The sequence below is a fragment of the Mandrillus leucophaeus genome, unplaced genomic scaffold (genome assembly GCF_000951045.1).
Source record: "Mandrillus leucophaeus isolate KB7577 unplaced genomic scaffold, Mleu.le_1.0 Scaffold105, whole genome shotgun sequence".
Classification (NCBI taxonomy): Eukaryota; Metazoa; Chordata; class Mammalia; order Primates; family Cercopithecidae; genus Mandrillus; species Mandrillus leucophaeus.
Genome location: NW_012098654.1, coordinates 581,308 through 600,454, shown reverse-complemented (window position 1 = coordinate 600,454; position 19,147 = coordinate 581,308). Strand labels below are relative to the sequence as shown.

General features: G+C 57.4%; 1 protein-coding gene across 1 annotated transcript in view; it reads left to right on the top strand.

Moving 5' to 3' along the window:
* CHD5 (chromodomain helicase DNA binding protein 5) overlaps positions 1 to 19,147 on the top strand; it is a 111,623-nt gene that overhangs the window by 6,492 nt on the left and 85,984 nt on the right. Inside the window, 1 exon segment of the mRNA XM_011981570.1 lies at positions 11,227 to 11,354. Coding sequence (XP_011836960.1) covers positions 11,227 to 11,354 — 128 coding nt within the window.

The following is a 19,147-nucleotide window of genomic DNA, read 5'->3' as shown; positions in this document are numbered from 1 at the left end:
AGGCTTCCCTCCCGGCCTAGGAGGGCTCGGCTCTGGGGCGCACGGGTTCGGACCCCTGCTCCATCCTGCCATGGGCCTCTGTGCGCTGTGACCACTGCTCCCAAGCACTTTACCCGGGCCGCCGGCGTCCTTCTGGAGCGACCTAGCGCCCGCCGCTGTCTCCAGCCCCACCATCGCCCAGGGTGGTGGCCGTTCCTAACCCACTCTGCCTTGGCTACCGGCCTGATGCCCCAGGGCCACCGCCCCTGCCCTTACCATCTCTCTCCTTTTATCTCTCTCAGAATTTAGTATACACAGGACTGTGCGCCAGGGGTTGCCTTGCAGGACAGTTCTTTAGTTAACTGCTCGCCATTTGTTTGGGACGTTTTCCCTCCTGGCACAGCTGGGTAGGGCCCCACCCTGTCAGCCACCCACCCTCCTTTCTGGGAGACTCTTACTTCTCGGCTTCCCTGCTCCAAGTCTATGGCCTCTCTGGACTTCGGAGAGACTTGTGGGAGGCTGGAGGCCCTCCCGGGCCCAGGAACGTGCTTCTGGTCCCCTCTGACTTCCAGGGGTGAGAAGATTCCACACATGGACACCTCCAGCTCCTCTTGGAGGAAGCAGCCAGCGTCTTCTGGGGAGGGTATTCCCACCAGGTGGCCACACCCCCTGCCCCCTTCTGTTTGCTTGCTTGGTTAGTTGGTGGCTTTAATGCTGTGACTGGGCTCCTACAGGAGCCTGGCACTCACCTCGCCTGTTAGGCTAAGTTGGCAGCAAGCGTTCTGGGGACGGGGAATAGGGGAGTCCTCACTTGGGGTGGGGTTGCCTGGACAATAGTTGACTGTCATATCCTGGGTCCTTGGAATTAGACCCATTCTCTGGAGGGGAACTCTGAGGCCCAGCACAGGCACAAAAGTCAGTGGCCATTTTCCACCCAGGAGGCTGGCTCCCCAGTAAGCCAGTTTGCTGTTTCCTCAGTAAGTTGTTTGTTGTGGTGTTTGGGGTGTGGCCCTTTTGTGGCATCAGTGGCATTTCTGGGCTGCACTGACCCTGCGGTGTAGTCCCCTGGCTGTCTTTCCTATCTTACACTCCTGCTTTCTCTGACTATGTGGAGACATAGAGGTCGGGGAGGGGAAGAGGCCAGGGAATGTGCCCCCAGTCTAGTAGGTACCTGACTCACTGCTTGGGCTAGAGAGGCGGGGCTCTGATCATCCTGCCCACCACCCATGCTCCCCCTTGGTGGGTTGGCCCCAGAGCGTCCAGGAATACCCCCAGAGCCCTGCAGAAGAGACGCCCTGCTCTGGCACCTCTGGCCTGGGGATTTTGCCCCCATCCATCAGCAAGGCCAGCTGCTCCACCTCCAGAGCCTTCCCAGGCTCCTGGCTTCTCTCCATGTCCAAGCCTCTGTCTCCTCCTGCCAGTCCCCTCCAGGGCCTTCTACCCAGTCCTTATGACTACCCTCTGCACAGCAGTTGGGGTCACCTCGTGAACCCAAGTCAGACCCTGACCCGCATGGCTCCAGTCGCCTCTGAAACCCTTGTCCCGGTCCACTCCTGTGCCCCTTTCTTCACAGCAGCCACACTGGCCTCCGTGCTGCTTCTGAAACCCTCCATGCTCCATCCTGCCATGGGGCCCTGGCTGTGACCTCTGTCTGACCTGCTCTTTCATCTGCTCACCGCTGCCGCCTAGTCATTTAGGTCCCAACTTGAATGTTATGATAGAGAGAGACACCCTTGCTAAGACAGGGCCTTCCAGTCACTCTGAGACACATTGTCATGCTTTCTTTGGAAGAGCTGGGGTCTTGCTGTGTTGCCCAGGCTGGATTCCAACTCCTGTGCTCAAGCGATCCTCCTGCCTCAGCCTCCCTAGTAGTTGGGACTACATGCTTGTGTCACCACACCCCACATACTCAAAACGTTATCATCAGTTTCCTCTTGGATCTGTGGGTGTCCCCTTCAAGTTTAACTCTCTCGATAACCTGCTGTGCCCAGCACCTGAAACCATGCATTCCTGAGAGATGGTTGTGGTTTCAGTGTCTTGAGGGCTGGGACTCCCTAGGTCACCCCAGCTTCTGGCTGTGAAGACAGCCCTAGCCAGGCCTCCTGTCAAGTTGCACTGCTGGCCCCCAACTCACCCTGAGTCCAAGCTCAGCGGTGGTGACCCCCACAGACCAGAGCCAGCTGGTTCCAAAACACGGAAGTTTGTGGCTGGAAGAACTGGTGTTTTGGAAGCTGTCATGATGATTTTTCAATTTACAGCTATTGAACTCATGACTTGTCCTATCTTTTTTCTTTGACTCTGCTCATCTCCCACCTCCCCCTGGGAGTTGCTCACTCTCAGCAGTGAATTAGTGTTTCCCATGCGGTGGTGGTGGGGAGGGGGAGGTTTGCCCCGGCCAGCTCTGGCACTGAGGCAGGTGTCTGAGCCAGTTTCCAGGAGGAAGGCAGGGTGGGTGCCTCTTCTGGTTTGGGGACCAGCAGCTGCCAGATTCTCCTGGGAGTTGGGGTGGCTGGTCGAAGCTAGGGGTCAAGAACTGGTGGGATGAGGCCTTGGATTCCAGCTCTGAGCATTAGCTGAGTGCCAGGCAGCCCTCTCCTTGGTGTGCCCACTTGTAGAATGGGGACATAGCACTGGCTACCTCATAGAGGGTTATTATGAGGAACAGTGCACGTGGAACATTAGGCCACAGTGCCCAACACATAATAGGTACTCAATAAACTGTGGCTGGTGTAATTAGCACCAGCCAAGGGGGGTAGCTGTCCTGCCTTCTCCAAGGAAATGCTTCTGATACTTGCACCCTTAGCCAGTAAGCCCAGGGGAGTGGGAGCCTGGGTGGGAGGAGGGCCGTGAAGCCCGAGGTAGGGCTGGCGGGAAGCAGGAGAGGGGTTCAGAAAATGTGGCTCTCAGCCCTCTTAGGGCCACTGCCGGGCTGGCAAGTTCCCTGTCTCGTTGGCCCAGCTTTTCCTCAATCACAGACAAAGCTAGTGAGCCTAGACTGGGCAGTGTCTGGACTAGGCACTGTTACCACTCTGGCCCCAGTGACAATTGGCCCTAGCTGTGTGAGTATCTTAGGCTTGCTTCCTCAGGTCCAGGGCCCCGGAGAGAGCGACAGTCATGATTCCCAAAAGACCATGACTTTTTAGCCTGTGCCCCTACCCCTGTGGAAGCATGGTGTTTTTGGCAGGGGGAGTCCCAGGGAGCCTGATTGTGTTTAACATTCTTTTCTGGGAGGAGGGAGGCAAAATGACCAGCACACTTTGCCCAGTGACTTGGCCAGTGGGTTATTCATTATCATTCCAAGTTGATCAGGTAGTAAGATCCATCTGTGATTTTATCAGTTCATTCAGTCGCTCACCTATCATCCATCCATCCATCTACCTACCCACCCACATCTACCCATCCACCTACAAAACCAACCTAGCAACCATTCACCATCCATCTATCAGTCCATATCCATACCATATCCATCCATACCTCCATCCATCTGTTCTTCCTACTCGCTATTCATCCATGTACCATCTGTCCATGCTTCCCACCATCCATCCATCCATCCATCCATCCATCCATCCATCCATCCATGCATCCATGTATCTTCCTGCTCTCCCACATCTACCCATCTACCCACAAAACCAACCATGATGGTGAAGTTACCGTTCACCATCCACCTATCTATCCATATGTATATCCATCCATCCATTCATCCATCCGTACATCCATCCATTTGTTCTTGTTCTTCCTATCCACTGTTCACCCATGCACTATCTGTCCATGCTTCCCACCATTCATTCATCCATCCATCAATCCATCCATCCACCATTCGTTCATCTTCCATCCACCATCCATCCATGCATCCATCCATCCACCATTAATTCACCCATCCACCATCCATCCATCTGCCCAGCCACCATCCATACATCTGCCCACCCACCATTCATGCTTCCATCCATTCACCCACCACCCACCATCCATCCATTCATGTACCCACCATTCATCCATCCATCCACCATCCACTCATCCATTCATCCACCATCCATTAATCCACCCACCATCCATTCATTCATCCATCCACCATCCATCCATGCATCCATCCATCCATCCACCATTCATCCATCCATCCACCCACCGTCCATCCATTCATGAATCCACCCAATCCTTCCATTAATCCACCCACCATCCACTCATCTGTTCATTCACCACTCATTCATCCACCCACCATCCATGCACCATCCATCCATCCGCCATCCATCCATCCATCCATCCATCCATCCATCCATCCATCTGTCCATCCATCCATCCATCCATCCATCCATCCATCCATCCATCCATCTGTCCATCCATTATCCATCCATTCATCAATCCACCATCCAACCTTGCATCCATCCACCATCCACTCATCCATTCATCCACCATCCATTAAGCCACCCACCATCCATTCATTCATCCATCCACCATCCATCCATGCATCCATCCATCCACCATTCATCCATCCATCCACCCACCATCCATCCATTCATGAATCCACCATCCTTCCATTAATCCACCCACCATCCACTCATCCGTTCATCCACCACTCATTCATCCATCCACGATCCACGCACCATCCATCCATCTGCCATCCATCCGTCCATCCATCCATCCATCCATTATCCATCCATTCATCAATCCACCATCCAACCTTGCATCCATCCACCATCCACTCATTCATTCATCCACCATTCATTCATCCACCCACCATCCGCCCACCATCCATCCATCCATCCTTCATCCACCATCCATCCATCCACCCATTATCCATTATCCATCCATTCATCAATCCACCATCCAACCTTGCATCCATCCACCATCCACTCATTCATTCATCCACCATTCATTCATCCACCCACCATCCGCCCACCATCCATCCATCCATCCATCCTTCATCCACCATCCATCCATCCACTCACCCACCCACCATCTATCCATTCATCTTTCATTCATCCATCCATCCATCCATCATTCATCCGCCACTCATCCATCCACCATCCATTCATCCTTCCATCCATCCTCCATCTTCCATCCACCATCCATCCATCCACCCACCATCTGTCCATCAATTCATCATCCATCAATCTATTCACCATCCGTCCACCATCCATTCATCCATCCACCCATCCACCATCCATCCATCTGCCACCCATCCATCCACCCATCCACCATCCATCCATCTATCCATCCACCCACCCACCATCTATCCATAAATTCATCATCCATCCATCTATTCACCATGTGTCCACCATCCATTCATCCATCCACCCATCCACTATCCTTCCATCTGCCATCCATCCATCCATCCACCATCTATCCACCATCCATCCATCCATCCACCCACCCACCCACCATCTATCCATCAATTCATCATCCATCAATCTATTCACCATCCATCCACCATCCATCCGTTGACTATACAATTATCCATCCACCCATCAGAGACTTCTGGAATATCTTCTCTGAGCTGGGTACTGAACACAATGTGTATTGTCTAACTTTCTGGGGCTTTTGCTTATCTCTGTGGCTCTGTCATTATTTCACTCTCTTTCCCTGTCTCTCTCTTTTCCTCTCTCCCCATATCTGTCAGTTTTCATCTCCCCTGAGGTCATGCCCATGCCTCTCTCTGTCTGGCCGTTTCTCTCTCTTTTGTCCCTCCCTGTCCCTCCAGGTTGACTCCCCCTCTCTTCCCCTTCTCACCTGTCTGTCCTCCTCCCCACCCATGCCCTGGGGCCTCTCCCTGCCTTCCCTGCACCCCCATACTGACTCCCCCCGGGCCCCAGTCACTTGGGGTAAATGCCTCATCTATCTCTGTCTCTTCCCTCCACTCCCCACTCAGGACTGATGCTTTCTTTTGACGTGACACCAATGAGGTGATGTCTGGGTTTTGTTAAATGTCATAAATAAATTATGAATCCTCTCTTGGGCGGGTGTACTGCCCCCCTTTGCCAGCATAGGGCCTGTCTCATTGGGGGAGGTTCAAGGACTAACGGCAGCCTTAGCCTGAGGACTCTTTCTTGGCCAGCGTCTAGGGTGGCCCTGAGAACCCCTGGCCCAGCAGTGCCCAAACTAGAGACCACTGCCTTCTGCCCTTCACCACTGCCGCCCTGACCCTCCTGAGTCTCACTGGGCTCTGCCTGCCATTGCTGAGCACCTGCAGGCATCGTGTGGATGCTTTGCATTCACAGTTTTTACTTCTCCCCGTCGCCGTGGGGGAAAGGCTGCCACATTATGGCCATTTCACAGATGAAGAGAGAGGCTCAGTGGGGAGGGAACTTGCTGGTGTCACCCCCAGGAAGGGTAGCATGAAGCCTCTGCTGCCCCTGTTACTCCCTCCTCCTGACCCCCTGGTGGCCTGATTCTCTGCTTGGTGCTGGTTGGGGAGTCCGGGTGGGGAACAGCAGGAGCCCCTCTCCCCAGGTCCTGGAGAGAGCGGTGGACATTGAGCGGGGTCCCTGTCCTTGGCAGGTTTGCTGGCCTTTGCAACCTGGTGATGGTGTTCTCATCCCAGCTCCTGGCTTGGCCCCCTGCAAATCCTTCGACCGCCGAGAATCAGATGACCTAACTTTCGCTCCACAGTCATGTGCCTTCCCCTTGTTTTGATCACCTTGTGTTTGCCAGGTGCCGTGGCGACTGCGTCCTTGCTCCGCTGCTGCCCCCCCCAAGAGGAGTCGGGGGCTGGAGCCTGGGCCTGGCAGAGCCGTGGGGCTGTGTGCAGGGGGACTAGTGTGGTGAACCAGCTTTGACCCCCTTGAGGGACCTGTGACCTTCCAGACCACAGACCAGCCTGAGTCACCTCAGTGTCCCCAGGGCATACACCGAGCAGGTTTACACAGCGTGGGCTGTTTCAATGCTGGATTCTGGGAGGGTGCTGGGGGAGAGACTTGGCAAGGGGGTGGGCGCCCACTGCCTGGGTTCAAACCCGGCTCTACCACTGCCAGCTGTAGGACTGAGATGTGGGTAAATAATGAGGTCCTCTGAGCCTCAGTTTCCTAATCTGCAGATGGGGATAAGAATAGAACCCGTCTCTGAGCCAGGCGTGGTGGTTGTGCTTGTTGTCCCAGCTGCTCAGGAGGCTGAGGTGGGAGGGTCGCTCGAGCCCAGGAGGTCGAGGCTGCAGTGAGCCATGATCATAACACTGCATTCCAGCCAGCGACTGTCTCTAAAATAAATAAAATAAATAAATAAATAAATAAATAAAAGCTGCAGACCAGAAAGAATAGTACCCCTTTCTGAGTTGCTGTGTTGAACTGATACAGATTAATCAGTCCTAGGTACTTTGGGCCTGGCACGAGCCTGGCAGATGGTATGCAGGTAACTGCCGCTATTGCAATGCACTACCCTCGTTGGCCTGGCCGCATCCTGCAGTGGCAGCCTAGGCTAGCCTGGGGATCCCGCAGGGCTGAGCTGGCGCGTACTGGGAGCTACACAGGGGCTGGGGGAGCTCTGGAGGAAGCAGCAGAAGGTGCCTCTCCTTCCTCTGGTTGACTTCAGCCCCACCCTGCCTCCACCCCCAGGAGGTGGGTGATCACAGGGTAATGGGTCTTAATTAGAGCAGGCTTGGATCCATGGAGCCTCAGGCCCTGGAGGGGTAGGGCTGGTGCACGAGGGCAATGCCAGGTGGGCCAGGAGGGCGGTGAGGCAGCCACGAGGGGCCAGGAGCTGGCAGGACGAGGAGTTCTGAGGTGAGGTTGCTCCTCCCCGGAGTCCCTCACCTGGCATGGGTGGGATCCTGTCTTATCACTGGCTGCATGCTCTGTGTCTTGGAACCATCTGGGCCTCTGCTGTGTCCCCACCAGATGGAGCCATAGGGAGGAGGAACTGGTGGGCTCAAGGGCACAGGCTGGGGCTTGGGGAAAGGCTGACTGTGGAGTTGCTTGGATGGTGACCCCCAGGTCTGGTTTTGGAAAGCTCAGGGCCTGCTGCAGAAGCAGAGGGTGTCCAAGGGCGGGAAGGGGCTGAGGCTTGGCTGAAGACCGGACTGTGTGGGGTGGTGGTGGGGGCAGTGTCACAGAGAATCAGGTGTGCGGTGACTTCAGGGCCACCCACCTGAAGCCATCTGGGGAGAGGAAGGGCCCATCAGAGACAGGGGTAGGCAGGGCTGAGTTCCTGTTCCCGTGTGCCAGCTCCAGAGCCTTCTCAGAGGCGGGTTTCACCAGGCAGAGGCCCTGGGCTGTGAGGTCTTCTGGGAACAGAGTGGGGGTCTGTCCACGGGCAGAGGGTCTGGGGCCTTGTCCTCAGAGGCCTGTTCTGAGCATGGGGTAGGGCCAGAGCAGGGGTCCTCTGTCCTCCCCTTACCCATGGGCAGATCCCAGACTTCCTTCCAGAATTTCCGGCAGCCACCTGTGCATGCCCTCGTCCATTCTGTTGCTCAGGCGACCAGTCAGTGACCATGTGCCGGGCTGGGTTTCCTAAGTCTGGGACCACCCTGCTGGAAGGGGACAGCTGGAAGGAAGCAGGAGGGAGAGGCCCCCCCTCGAGATTGCATCAGCCGGAGCCCATTACATAAGCAGTGTTGGGCACTGCCAGGGTGTGGGGGTGGCTCTGCCCAGGCGGTCTCCTGCGGTGGCGGGGGAGGCGGAGGCCGGGTGGCAGAGTGGGCAGCTGTGGACTGGCATCCCATCAGCTGCCCCACCACAGACAGCTCCCTGCCAGCTCTGCCACTGCCCCACCGACACCTACTCTGCAGGACAAGTCTAGGAGGGGGTCCCTGTGCACGTTTTCAGCTGGTTTGAAAAATCCCCACCTTCCCACACCAGTGATCAGAGGAATGGGACGGGGTCAGCTGGAGCAGCCCAGCCCCTGCCCCTGGCTGTGTGGGGCCTGACCCACATAAACCCACCTGGGGCAGCCCTTGCTGTTGGCTCCCCTGTGTGCCCTAGCCCTCCACAGGGTGCCCTCCCTGTGTGGGAGCCCCAAGCACCTGGCCACCCTTGAGGAAGGCCCTGGTGCAGAGAGGCACCAAGACAGTGGTGCAGCCCCCACCTTCCCCTGGTGCAAACTGGCCCTGTGGGATGCAGGGGTGGGAGGGGCGTCCGCTCAGCCACCAGAGCCACCAGTGCCCCAGAGGAGTGGGGACGGTGAGGCTAAAGCTGCACCCATGATGTGGGCAATGGGAGCCCCAGAGACCCAGGGTAGGAGGCCCCCTGTCCCCCTTTCTCTGCCTAGGACTCTCCAGGGGTCCCAGGCCAGGCGATGGGGGCCTGTGTGGAGGGTGACAGGTGAGTGTTGGGTGTGTCCTGGGCGCACATGCGTGTCTGTGTGTCTGCATGTGGCGAGTGTGTCTGAGCGTGTGGGCCATGCTGGGGGACGCCTCGAGGCCCTTTTGTTGACCCTAAGGTCACCAGACTGCCTGGGTTCAAACCTGGCTCCACCACTGCCAGCTGTAAGTGGTTATGATAAAAAAAAAATTCCTTGGGGGAAGGGGCTCTCTATCAACTTGATCCAGTGGGGACACTGCCCGCTTTCTGGGTGAAAGCCTCCTGGTGGCCCCAGGACCTCTCGTCCTCCTCGGGTCCCACTCGAAACAACCCTCAGACTCTGAGTGACACTCCCTGTTGTGTCTCCACTGTCACAGAGGGTCGGGTCTGGGGTGTCCGTGGCAGAGGGTCTGAGGCTGAGGGGCTTCTCTTTGCTCCTCGGCTTCCCCTGAGTGCTCCTGAGTGCACAGGTGATGGTGGAGAGCGGGTAGGGCAAGCTGGATGGGGCGCTGGGGCCGCAGGCTGGCATGAAGGACTCGCTCTCTCGTGGGCCCTTCTAGAGGACTCTTGGAGGTTCTTTCCTTCTGGAAGCCTCCTTTGCCCCCACAGGCAGAAGTGTCTCTACTTTGGATGGTTTGATTCTTGCTGCTCTGCCTGCCAAGAGGACCCTCCCCACTGCCCCTCCACAGCTCATGTCTGGTGCGCGGGAACTCCAGGCTTGGCTACCCTTTGTCTCTCCTGATTTCTCAGATGAGGGTCAGACCCCAGGACACTGCTGCCACAGCAGGGGTCTCATGTCACACCCCCCAGGACACATGTCAGCCCTTCCTCTGGGTTGGAGGTTGAGGGAGGCAGACCTGGAACTGTGGCCAGTGTCTTCAAAGATACTTCCCTCCTGAGCCTGCCCGGCCTGGGCCCCCTCGGCCTTCCGAGTCAGTGCAGGTGAGGGCAGCTCCTGAACACTCAGGTATGCTGGGCACAGCATCTTTCTGTGGACTGTCACAGCTTTCTAGTGCCCAGCTGTAATGCGCTTGGTTTCCCGTTGTGAGTGTGTTGGAGGTGGGGGAGTGTGGACCTGTGTGCCTGTGTGTGCACAGGTGCGGGATCCAGGAGGAGATACAATATGGTCTTGGATTCTCTATTGAGGCAGCATCCTGTCAAACCCGTGGCGTATCCTGGCATCTTCCTTGCTGAGTTTGTCCTGCAAATCCCCGGGGACCTCAGGTATGGGACCTGAGCGTCCCTGTGGTCCACAATTCTCTCCCTCTCTATTTATTTATGTTTTTTAAGACGGAGTCTCACTCTGTTGCCCAGGCTGGAGGGCAGTGGTGCGATCCCGGCTCACTGCAACCTCCACCTCCTGGGTTTGAGCGATTCTCTAGCCTCAAGTAGTTGGAATTACAGGCGCCTGCCAGCATGCCCAGTTGAGTTTTGTATTTTTAGTAGAGACGGGGTTTCATCCTGTTGGCCAGGCTGGTCTCAGACTCCTGGCCTCAGGTTATCTGCTCGCCTCAGCCTCCCAAAGTGTTGGGATTACAGGCGTGAGCCGCCGTGCCCGGCAGGTCCAGCGTTCTCAAGTCGCCTCCTGGCCACACTGTGGTCCTCTCTGTGGAGGGGAGAGATGGGCCTCACTGAGGTCTGTGCTCTGCTCTGTCGGCCCCGACTCCTTCCTGGTAGAGGCGCTCTGTTTCTCGGGCAGTGACGGCAGCAAGGCAGTTCTATTTGTTGTTCATGGAGGTTCAGTTTTCTGAATGCTCAGTTTCCTGTCACGGCCAGGTGGTTATTGTCCCATTACAGAGGAGGGAAGGAAAGGCCAGGAGGTGAGGTGATGTCACACAGTCCCTAGAGCTGGGGCTCCTGTTTTGTGTTCTCCCACTTCACTGGGTCTGGGGAGAGCAGGGTGGCTGTGACCTGGCACAGTTGGGTGTCCGGGGTCTCAGCATCCCCAGGGCTGGCGCTGTGTCTTCAGGGCTGTCCTGGAGGAAGCTCAGGAGTAACCACTGCCACCTTCTGATTTTTCCAGAAGAAGAAGATGGTGGTCTTGAAGGCTTCGATGACTTTTTCCCTGTGGAGCCCGTGAGCCTTCCTAAGAAGAAGAAACCCAAGAAGCTCAAGGAAAACACGCGTAAAGGGAAGCGGAAGAAGAAAGAGGTGAGGGGCAGCACCTGTGCTGGCGAGTTGGGGTCAGGTGGGGTTGTGGCTGCGTCTGCCCGGCCGCAGAGGAGGGCTGGGGTCCCTGGACCTTGGAGTTTGAGGGTGTCTGAGAGCTGAGTTTGATGAAGAACGCCATAACCAGTGTCTGATACGAAGCGTTGTGCACGGAAGCCTTTTTAAGACGTTGCTGAGCTATCCTGTTTCTGGAGCAGGATGTCGGAGCGTCATTTTTCCTTCCTCCTGTCGTGCTATCCTGTGTGGGGACAGGGCCAGATTCTGTCGCCACGGTGCCTCCCTACCTCCCTGCCCCGCTCCCCGCTCCATAGCTGACTCCGTCCCTCTAAACTGAAACCTGAAGAAAGTGAAGTCAATTGGAGAAGAGAAGCAACGCCCCGTTTAGGGACAGTCACCTGCAGGTGACCTCTGCATTCCTGTCACTTTCTCCCTGGTTCTCGGCTGGTTCTGGATGGGCGAGGCTGCCGCACGCTCCGCTGCCTCTGGTTGGCGGGGTGTGACGGTGCGAACATGTCCCTTGTCTTCCCACGCTGCTGACACATTCCGAGCGTGCTTCTCTGTGCTTCACACGGGCTCACTTGATCCTCATGACCAGCCCTGGAAATTGGTGGCATGCGAAGGATGATCGCCGGTTGGCAGATGGGGAAACTGAGGCGAGTTTGCAGCTTTAAGTCCTTCCTACTTGCACTGGCACACTGAGGTCTCTGCCATTTCCTCACCATATGTTTTTGGCTTCCTTCTGGGTGTCTCCTCTGATCCTCCAAGCCACCCTATGTTGAGAACAATGGCAGGCACCTCACTTCACAGATGAGAGCAGAGGCTCAGAGGTGCCCTGGCCCAAGGTCACACAGTGACACAGTGGCAGTACTGAGATCTGAACCCAGGGCTGTCAGCTGCACCAGTTGCCCCTGCCAGGCGTGTTTCTCCTCTCCTGCCTGCCCCGGGGACCTGAGGCCAGCTCTCCACCTTTCTTTCCCCCTGCCTAGAGGGGACTGGGCTGGCCCCACCTTGCAAGTGAGAGGCCCAGGGAGGTAGCTGGTGAGGTGCAGTGGTGGTGGGGTGAGGTGCTAATGCTAAGGGGGTGCCCTTGGCAGCACTGGGCCTGGATCTATGGGGAGGTGGCTGCCAGAAGAGCCTAGGGGTGGGTTTGGGGAGCTTGTCCCAGGCTGGAGGTGCTCCCTGCTGTGAGGGTTTCGGGAGGGCTTGTTGCGGGGGGTGCACCATGGGTCTCTTGTCCTGTGAACAAGGTGCGATCACTGGAAGGCTTTGAGCAGAGGAGAGAGTGATGTGACATGACAGCCTGGCAGGCTCCCCTGGCAGCTCCAGGGCCAGGCCAGAGGCAGGAGCAGAGCCCTGGGGAGGGAGAGATGGTGGTGACAGGGGGCGAGGGTCCCTGCCTTCACCTCTGGGCCTCGGGTCTGTGTCCCATTTCCACCTCCCCGGCTTGTTTGGGGACTTGGTGGCATTTTGGAGGGCTCTGAACTCTACCTGCAGCCTGTGGTTCCTCCTCTGGTCTGGGTGTCAGCCTGGGGACGTTGGGAGGGCAGAGCCTGCCCTGGACTGTGTCCTTGGTCCTCACGGAGCTCAGGGACTGCCATGGAAAGGATGGGGCTGGGAGGTGTTGGCCCCACCCCTCTGGTCAGAGCTGCCCCAGGTGTGTCCTGCCCCTGTGCTCTCTGCTGGGGGCGGCGGTCAGCACCTCTCACCTACCTCCTACCGGCCCTCCTCTCCCGGCCTCTGCCTTGCCAGGCCCCTGCAGCCCTGGGCTCTCCTGGGAAAGCTTCCTGAGTGTGGCTTGACCATGCCCCACGGCCCCCTGGTCCGCAGCCTGTGTGGCATCCCCACTGCTGCCTGCCCCCACCCCCACCTGCTTTGCAGCCGATCCAGGCCTTTCTGGTCCTCCGTGCACATGAGTGTGTGCATATGACTGTGTGTGTACCACCCTGTCTTCCCCTGGAGAGACCCTGGCCCCTCTGCCCGATTCTGCCTGCCTTCTCTGTTGCCCCTTAGCTCTGTGCCCCATCTGGCACAGTGTCGGGGATGGATGTGTGTCTGTCCCTTTCCAGGAACCCCCCCTTACCACTGGGCCAGCATGGGGGCTGCATGGGGAGGATTTGTGAGGTGAAGGGGGGACCCGGATCTGTGGAGCTGGGTGTCGAGGCTCCTGCCTGGCCCATCATGCCCCAGAGACTCCCAGGCCTATGCTCTGAGGCTCCTGCATCTTCCCCAGGGTCTCAAAGAGGGTGAAGCTCCCTGTCCCTCTAATTCGATGGGTACGTGGAGATAGGACAGGGGAAGCGGGAACTGTGTGCCTGGAGGGTCCCCCAGGGAAGGAGAGGCTGTGAGCCAGCTCCTTTGGTGAGGGACTCCCTGAATTCCCTGCTGCAGCCCCTGCCCTCCTCTTCTGCTGCTGTGGCCGCTGCCCCCTGGCCCCAGAGGTCGGTCCTTGTGCTGGGCCCCTAGGGGGTAGATGGCTCTGGGGCTGCAAGGCCCTGGGATGAAGGCACTGAGACCGTCTGGCAGAGGCTGTGAAATCTTGCTCTGCTGCCGTCCCCGCCCTCACTCCTCACACCTGGGCTCCATGGGCTCAGGGTGATGTGGATTTTAGGACCCTGAGGCCTTGTGGTCCATGGCAGGGACTCCTACCTGTGCACCCCCTGTGTACCTCCTCTGAGTTAGAAGCTGGGTGGGAGTCTAGGCCAAGAGGGGCAGTGTCACCTGGGCCTGGGTCTCAGGCCACTGTGCTGGGTGAGCCTGGCTCCTAAATGCAGATGAAGGAACCAGTGGGGTGCAGCAGAGACCTATGGAAGCCCCTGTCCCCCCCAGGTAGGGCTGGCTCCCCTCCCCTCTCCTGGGCTCAGGGTACAGCCCCAGCCCTGGCTAGGAAGGAGGCTTGGGGGGTGGGCAGCGTCTGGACAGTGGCGAGGCCTGAGGGCTGGGGGCCAGGTGGTCTTTGAGGCCTGGGAGGGCTGGTTCTCCGACTCTCTCATTCCCAGAGCGATGATCACGCTGAGCCTTCCCTTTCCAACTGGCCCAGGTCTTCCCTCCCGCTTCTTTCTCTGACAATATGTTTTTGGTTTTTGTCCAGGTCCCTGTCTGTCTCTGGTTCTTGCCTGTCTGTCTCTCTCTGGGTCTCAGACTTGGTCCTTCCCTCTGGCCTGTGCTTGGTCTCCACCTTGGTAACCTCTCGGCATCTCCTCTCTGTCCTTGGCCCTCTTTTCTCTCTTCCCCCTCTCCCCTCATTTCCCTCCCTCTCTTTCATTCGCTCCACCCCTTCCTCACCCTCTCTCCTTCTCTCTGCTGAGATGCAGTTCTGGTTCTTGGAAGGGGAAGGGGGCTGGGATGGACAAGAGGCCTCCGGAGGTGCCCCCTCCCTTGCATTTGAGAGCCTGGCTCGGGCCAGCTGTCAGATCTTAGGGGGTCTGGAGCATGCTGTGGCCCAGCTGCTGGGTGCCCCCTTGCCCACCTGCCTGGCAGACTTGGGACCCCAGGATAAAGGCAAGGGGATTTCGCCCCTCTGCCCCTCCCTGCCTCCAACCAGGTGGCTCCAAGATGACGGGGCAAAGGGACCAGGGCAGGTGGGCCGCAAGCCACAGTTTGTTGGTTGGGGGAGGCCGGCAGCAAGTCGTGGATTCTGATTTACATAAAATAACCGGGCTGCAGCCGGAACCTGAGCATATGTAGATGAAGCTCCCTGTCAGACCCTAGCGAGCGCAGGAGGGAGAAATGATTTCAACCTGTACTGCAGCGGTTACCATAGCAACCAATTATTCAGTGCTAAATTATAACTGTTTATAACACTGGTGAATGGGAAGGCTCCTATTTCATTCTTCCCTTTTCCCTCTCAATCTTGAAGGACCCCAAATGGAGAATGACCGACTCTCCGCACCCTTCCTTTTGAGTTTAAATGTCTCCTTTTTCAGGAGATGCGGTGTGTGTTCGGAGCATCGGGCCTAGAGGGAAGGGAGATGGAGGTGGGAGGCCTCCGCCAAGAAACATCTGCGGAGCTGGGAAGGAGGAAGGGCGGCGGGACTGTCCATTGGGATCCCCAGGGCCTGATCGCATGCTGTGCCCTCAGCAGGGTGGGGGCTCAGAGCAGAGACCCCTCCTGCCTGCCCCTGCCTCCTGGCACACATAGACTGGGCATAACATTCAAGGCAGCTTTGCAGGTGGATTCCATGTGGGGACTCCACATCCACTAAGACTCTTCTGCTAGCTGATGGAGCGTCCCCTGTAGTCACACCTAAGGCTGCTGTAGCCGAAAGGTCAGTGCCCAGGTTGAAGGCCAACTGTCATCTGGATCTTCATGCCTGCAGTGTGGTTTGATGGCCCTTAAACCTTAGGGCTGGGTTGGTTCGGGAGCTTAGTTAGGGAATTACTGGTCTGTGTCTGTGTCTCCTCCCCCGCATGTGGCTTGGTCTATGAGCCTCTCTGTATGTTTTCAGATACTGAACTGCAAATCTATCTCTGGTTCTTGATCATTTCTTCCCTTCTTGCCACTGGATGATGCTTGGTCCCGCTGATGGGCCACTGCTCTGTTAGGTGTTTTCAGAACTATTTGCAGCTTTCTCTGCAAGGAGAGATTTTGGAAAAACACCACAAAAAGGAGGCCTAGTTCTAGAGTGTCAAAACAGCTGGATGCAGGGTTCTGCCCTGCACTGTTACCCTCAGCCAGCCCCTGGTAGGGGAGGAGGGCTCTGATGAGATCTGGTGCAGGTGGGAGGCCCAGCTGTGGGGGCTCCATGTGGTGGAGGCAGGGCAGAGGCTCAGGGCAGGGGAGGCAGGTGGGGACTTGGGAGTCAGACCCTTCTCTTCAACTGGACTCTCCCCAGTGCAGGCTGATGGAGGAGGGAGAGAAGCGCACCTGCTTCCAAGAAATGAGGGCTTTGCTGGCTTGCCTGAGCCCCAGTGGGTGACAGCAGGGCAGGGGCCACAGATGGGCAACAGACATGCCCGACGTCACCTGAACCCATTCCGTGCCAAGGATCTGTGCCCTCCTGCCCTGCCACTTAACTCTGAGTGGACACTGGGCGAGCCCTTTGTCAGTGCTGGGCTCACGGCCTTCTGCCAGCCCTACTCTCCCAAGCTGGCGTGCGCTGCTGCTCCTGCCAGACAGTGGAGGCTGCTGGAGGTGCCTTCCCCTCCTTATCCCTCCCTCCCTCCGGCTCTCTCTGGGCCGCCACTCCTGGTCTCCCCTGCAGGTCGTCAAGGGGCCTGCTTGCCATCAGATGCCGGGTCAGCACCCCACAGATGTTGCCACAGCAGCCCCTTCTTGTCCGGGTCCTGCTCCCTCTGTATCGTGTTGCCGCCCAGCTGCTGGCAGCCTCTGTGCAGTTAGCTTGAATGCAATTCCAACAGCAGAAATGTGGGGGTGACTCTGATGTGTCCCCTCCAGCTTGTCATCCTGGCTGTATCTTTGGCTTCCAAGCAGAGCTGGGGTCATCATGGGTCGTTTGGGCATGTTCTAGGCATCATCAGAATCACAGTGGCCTCTGGTGTCTACGCGTGGGCATGGTGGTGTCGGGGGAAAGGGTCATTCTCACTGCAGCCTGCTCTGGCTTGGCCGAGTCCCCTGCCCAGGACACGGCAAGGTGGCCCAGCCCTAGAGACCCGGGTGCACGTCCCATCGTGCACCCCGCCCCACCCCGTCTCAGAGCACTGCTTCTCCGTGCTTAGGTTTCTCCCGTGTCAGAGATGTTCAAGGCATTTTCTTTTCTTTTTTTTTTTTTTGAGACAGTTTCACTCTTATTGCCCAGGCTGGAGTGCAATGGCGCGACCTTGACTCACTGCAACCTCTGCCTCACAGGTTCAAGTGATTCTTCTGCCTCAGCCTCCTGAGTAGCTGGGATTACAGTCACGTGCCACCATGCCTGGCTAATTTTGTATTTTTTTTTAGTAGAGATGGGGTTTCTCCGTGTTGGTCAGGCTAGTCTTGAACTCTTAACGTCAGGTGATCCGCCCACCTCGGCCTCCCAAAGTGCTGGGATTTCAAGCGTGAGCCACCGCGCCCAGCTTCAAGGCATTTTCTTACAGTCTCCCTGTTTCCATCCTTTCTGGCATCCCCAGTTCACAGATGATGAAGCTGAGGTTAGCTTGCCACAGTGACTTGCCCGAGTCTCAGGCTTGCAGGGGGCAGAGCCTCCTTGGGGAGCCTGGGACTCACTGGCAGGCCATGCAGGATTAACCATGGGTCCCCTGACTTCACGCTCAGTGGGTTTGTGAGGTTTGTTCTCTGGCAGCTGAAGGCCCCCCAGGGCCCCTTCCTCTGTCCAGCCCCCAGCCTCTGTCCGTGGTGCTGAAGTTCATGGCGGCTTCTCTCCCTTGTCCTTACCTCTGCTGGGGCGAGGGCTGCGGGACAGCGTGTCTCTCAGATCTCCTGAAGGCCGGTCTCTTGAAGCTGGCCAAACTCTGACTCCTTCAAGGGGACATGGATATCACTGTCTGACCTCCACCTCCCCAAAGGACTGAGGCTGAGCCTGGGAGCTGTGGCTCCAGGGCCCAGCATCTCCTCCAGCCTTGAGAGTAGGCTCCCAGCCAGTGGCCGCGTCAGTATTCCCGGAAACACCCGGGTTCCGGAAAAGCAAAGAGCACAGAGGCCCTGCTGCCTGGCAGCTGGCAGCGCCGCTAACTCTGGCGGCTTAATGGGCTAAGAGGTTTGGGAACAGGGAGGTTGGCGGGCAGGGGAGAGGGAGCGGGGCTTCCAGGAGAGTGGGGAAGTGCAGGCAGCGTGTTGGAGGGGGTGCTTCCCAGATGGATCTTAGAGGAGGGGGCCCTCACCTCCCCCTTCAGTGACCGTCTCCCTCTCCACTAACTGTTGGATGTGCCTGTTTGGAGCCACTCTCCTGGGAAAAGGCAGGTCATCCCCTTTTGACAGTGTGGCCTGAAAGGGCAGAGGTGGGCTGGGAGCCTCCCAAGACTATCCACGGAGGCCCCCTGCCTTTGCTGCTCCCTCATTCTCTTTCCTTCTGCCACCCTTTCCTTTCCTTCTCCCTCCCTTCTTCTCTCCCTCCCTCCCTCTTTCCTCCATCCTCCCTCCCCGCCACTGCTGTTTCCTGAGCTCATTTTTTATCTCTCTGGTTCTCTCTTCGTCTCGTCCCTTGCCTCTCCCTGCTCACCCTGAAAACAGTTAATGGCAGTCCTGTGCATGGCAAGCCCTGCGCACGGCGGGGATCATGGCCCTGCTGCCCTGCCCCTCCCTGGGAAGTGGCTGTGGAGGGCTTCGCCAGTCGACTTGCGACTTGCATCTCTAAAGGCCACAAGTAAATCACTTTCTCCGAGGGGCAGCACCTCTCTCGTGGGGTGCTGTGGTTGTAAACGCCCTTATCTCCATATAAATGAGCCATTTTCTGCCTGTACAGACAGGAAACTAAATCAAGGAAGCTAGACTTAAGAGCTGCCTAAATTACCTTTTCTCGTATGGAGAGGAAGAGGCCAGGCTGGGATGGAAGTGGGGGAAGGTGGGCTTGTGCCATCCGTAGTAGTGTCTGCAGAGTCCGCACATAGAGAAAACTGGGATGTGCACGCTGCATTAATTACAGGTTTCACCTGACGAACGCAGTTCCATGGGATGTGAACTTAAGCAGAGCGCTGCGGCGCTGGGGCCTGAGATGCAATGGCCCTTCTCCAGTTGGGGCCCTTCTCTGGCCGGAGCTCTTCCCTGGCTGGGGCTCTTTCTTCCCTGGCTGGGGCTCTTCTCTCGCTGGGGCCCTTCCCTGGCTGGGGCCCTTCCCTGGCTGGGGCTCTTCCTGTGCACTTCGCTTTTTTTTTTTTTTTTT